Source organism: Bison bison, unplaced genomic scaffold (genome assembly GCF_000754665.1).
Source record: "Bison bison bison isolate TAMUID 2011002044 unplaced genomic scaffold, Bison_UMD1.0 scf7180017855360, whole genome shotgun sequence".
Taxonomy (NCBI): Eukaryota; Metazoa; Chordata; class Mammalia; order Artiodactyla; family Bovidae; genus Bison; species Bison bison.
The window spans coordinates 138253-138937 of record NW_011485933.1 but is presented as its reverse complement, the minus strand read 5'-3'; the positions used below and the strand labels follow the sequence as shown (position 1 = coordinate 138937).

Here is a 685-nt window from a genome sequence, read left to right as displayed (position 1 = left end):
ACGCTCACCCCCACAGCCAGCCACAGCTGCTCCCGCATGGGCAGCAGGACCAAGACGTCCCGGAGCTCTGCTGTCATCCTTCTGGGTGCACGTGGTTCTCGCGACCAGCGTCCTCCGTCTGTTTCTGTGGGGAGGACTCGTCAGGGCCGGGAAGCGGTGGCAGCCGGCATGCCCCCAGAGGGATGGGGCTGCGTGTCCCCACGCACGGGGCCCTCTTCTGCCGTCTGGCTGCAGGCAGGGCGCCGCACCCAGACTCACCAGCTGCCAGCTTCCGGGGACGAGCGCCCTGTGAGCTTCTGGCTGGGAAAACACCGGCAATGGGGCCAGGCCAAGGTCCAGGCTCCTAAGTAGCTGCGATGCCTGGAATGCAAATAAACACAGAGGCTAGCTCCACCCTGCTCCCGCTGACCCCTCTCCCCGGCGGACCACCTCCTCCTCCAGGTCGAGGACTGGGCATGGCCCCATCGTGGCCGCAAGGCCCCCGACGTGGACCGCAGACCCAGGGCCACTGCGGGGAAGCCTGGAGGAGCTGGAGGGGCATCCCCGGGGCAGGTGCCCCAGGTCCCCATGGTTCCCCGCCTGCCCTCACACCTGGAGGGAGGTGAACCCAGAGGTAGCCAGGCCAGTCCCCAGACAAGGTCTACCCGAAGACCGCCCTGGCCTTCAGGCCGGGATCACTGTCCCG

At 68.2% G+C, this 685-nt stretch overlaps 1 protein-coding gene across 1 annotated transcript in view; it reads right to left on the bottom strand.

Moving 5' to 3' along the window:
- Positions 1-685, bottom strand: part of FRMD1 (FERM domain containing 1) — a 12779-nt gene extending 12094 nt beyond the window's left edge. The window contains exons 1-3 of the mRNA XM_010858755.1: positions 592-685; positions 259-360; positions 9-124 (exon numbers count right to left, since the gene is read on the bottom strand). Coding sequence (XP_010857057.1) covers positions 9-77 — 69 coding nt within the window. The 5' untranslated portion in view covers positions 78-124; positions 259-360; positions 592-685. The remainder of the gene's footprint in view (positions 1-8; positions 125-258; positions 361-591) is intronic.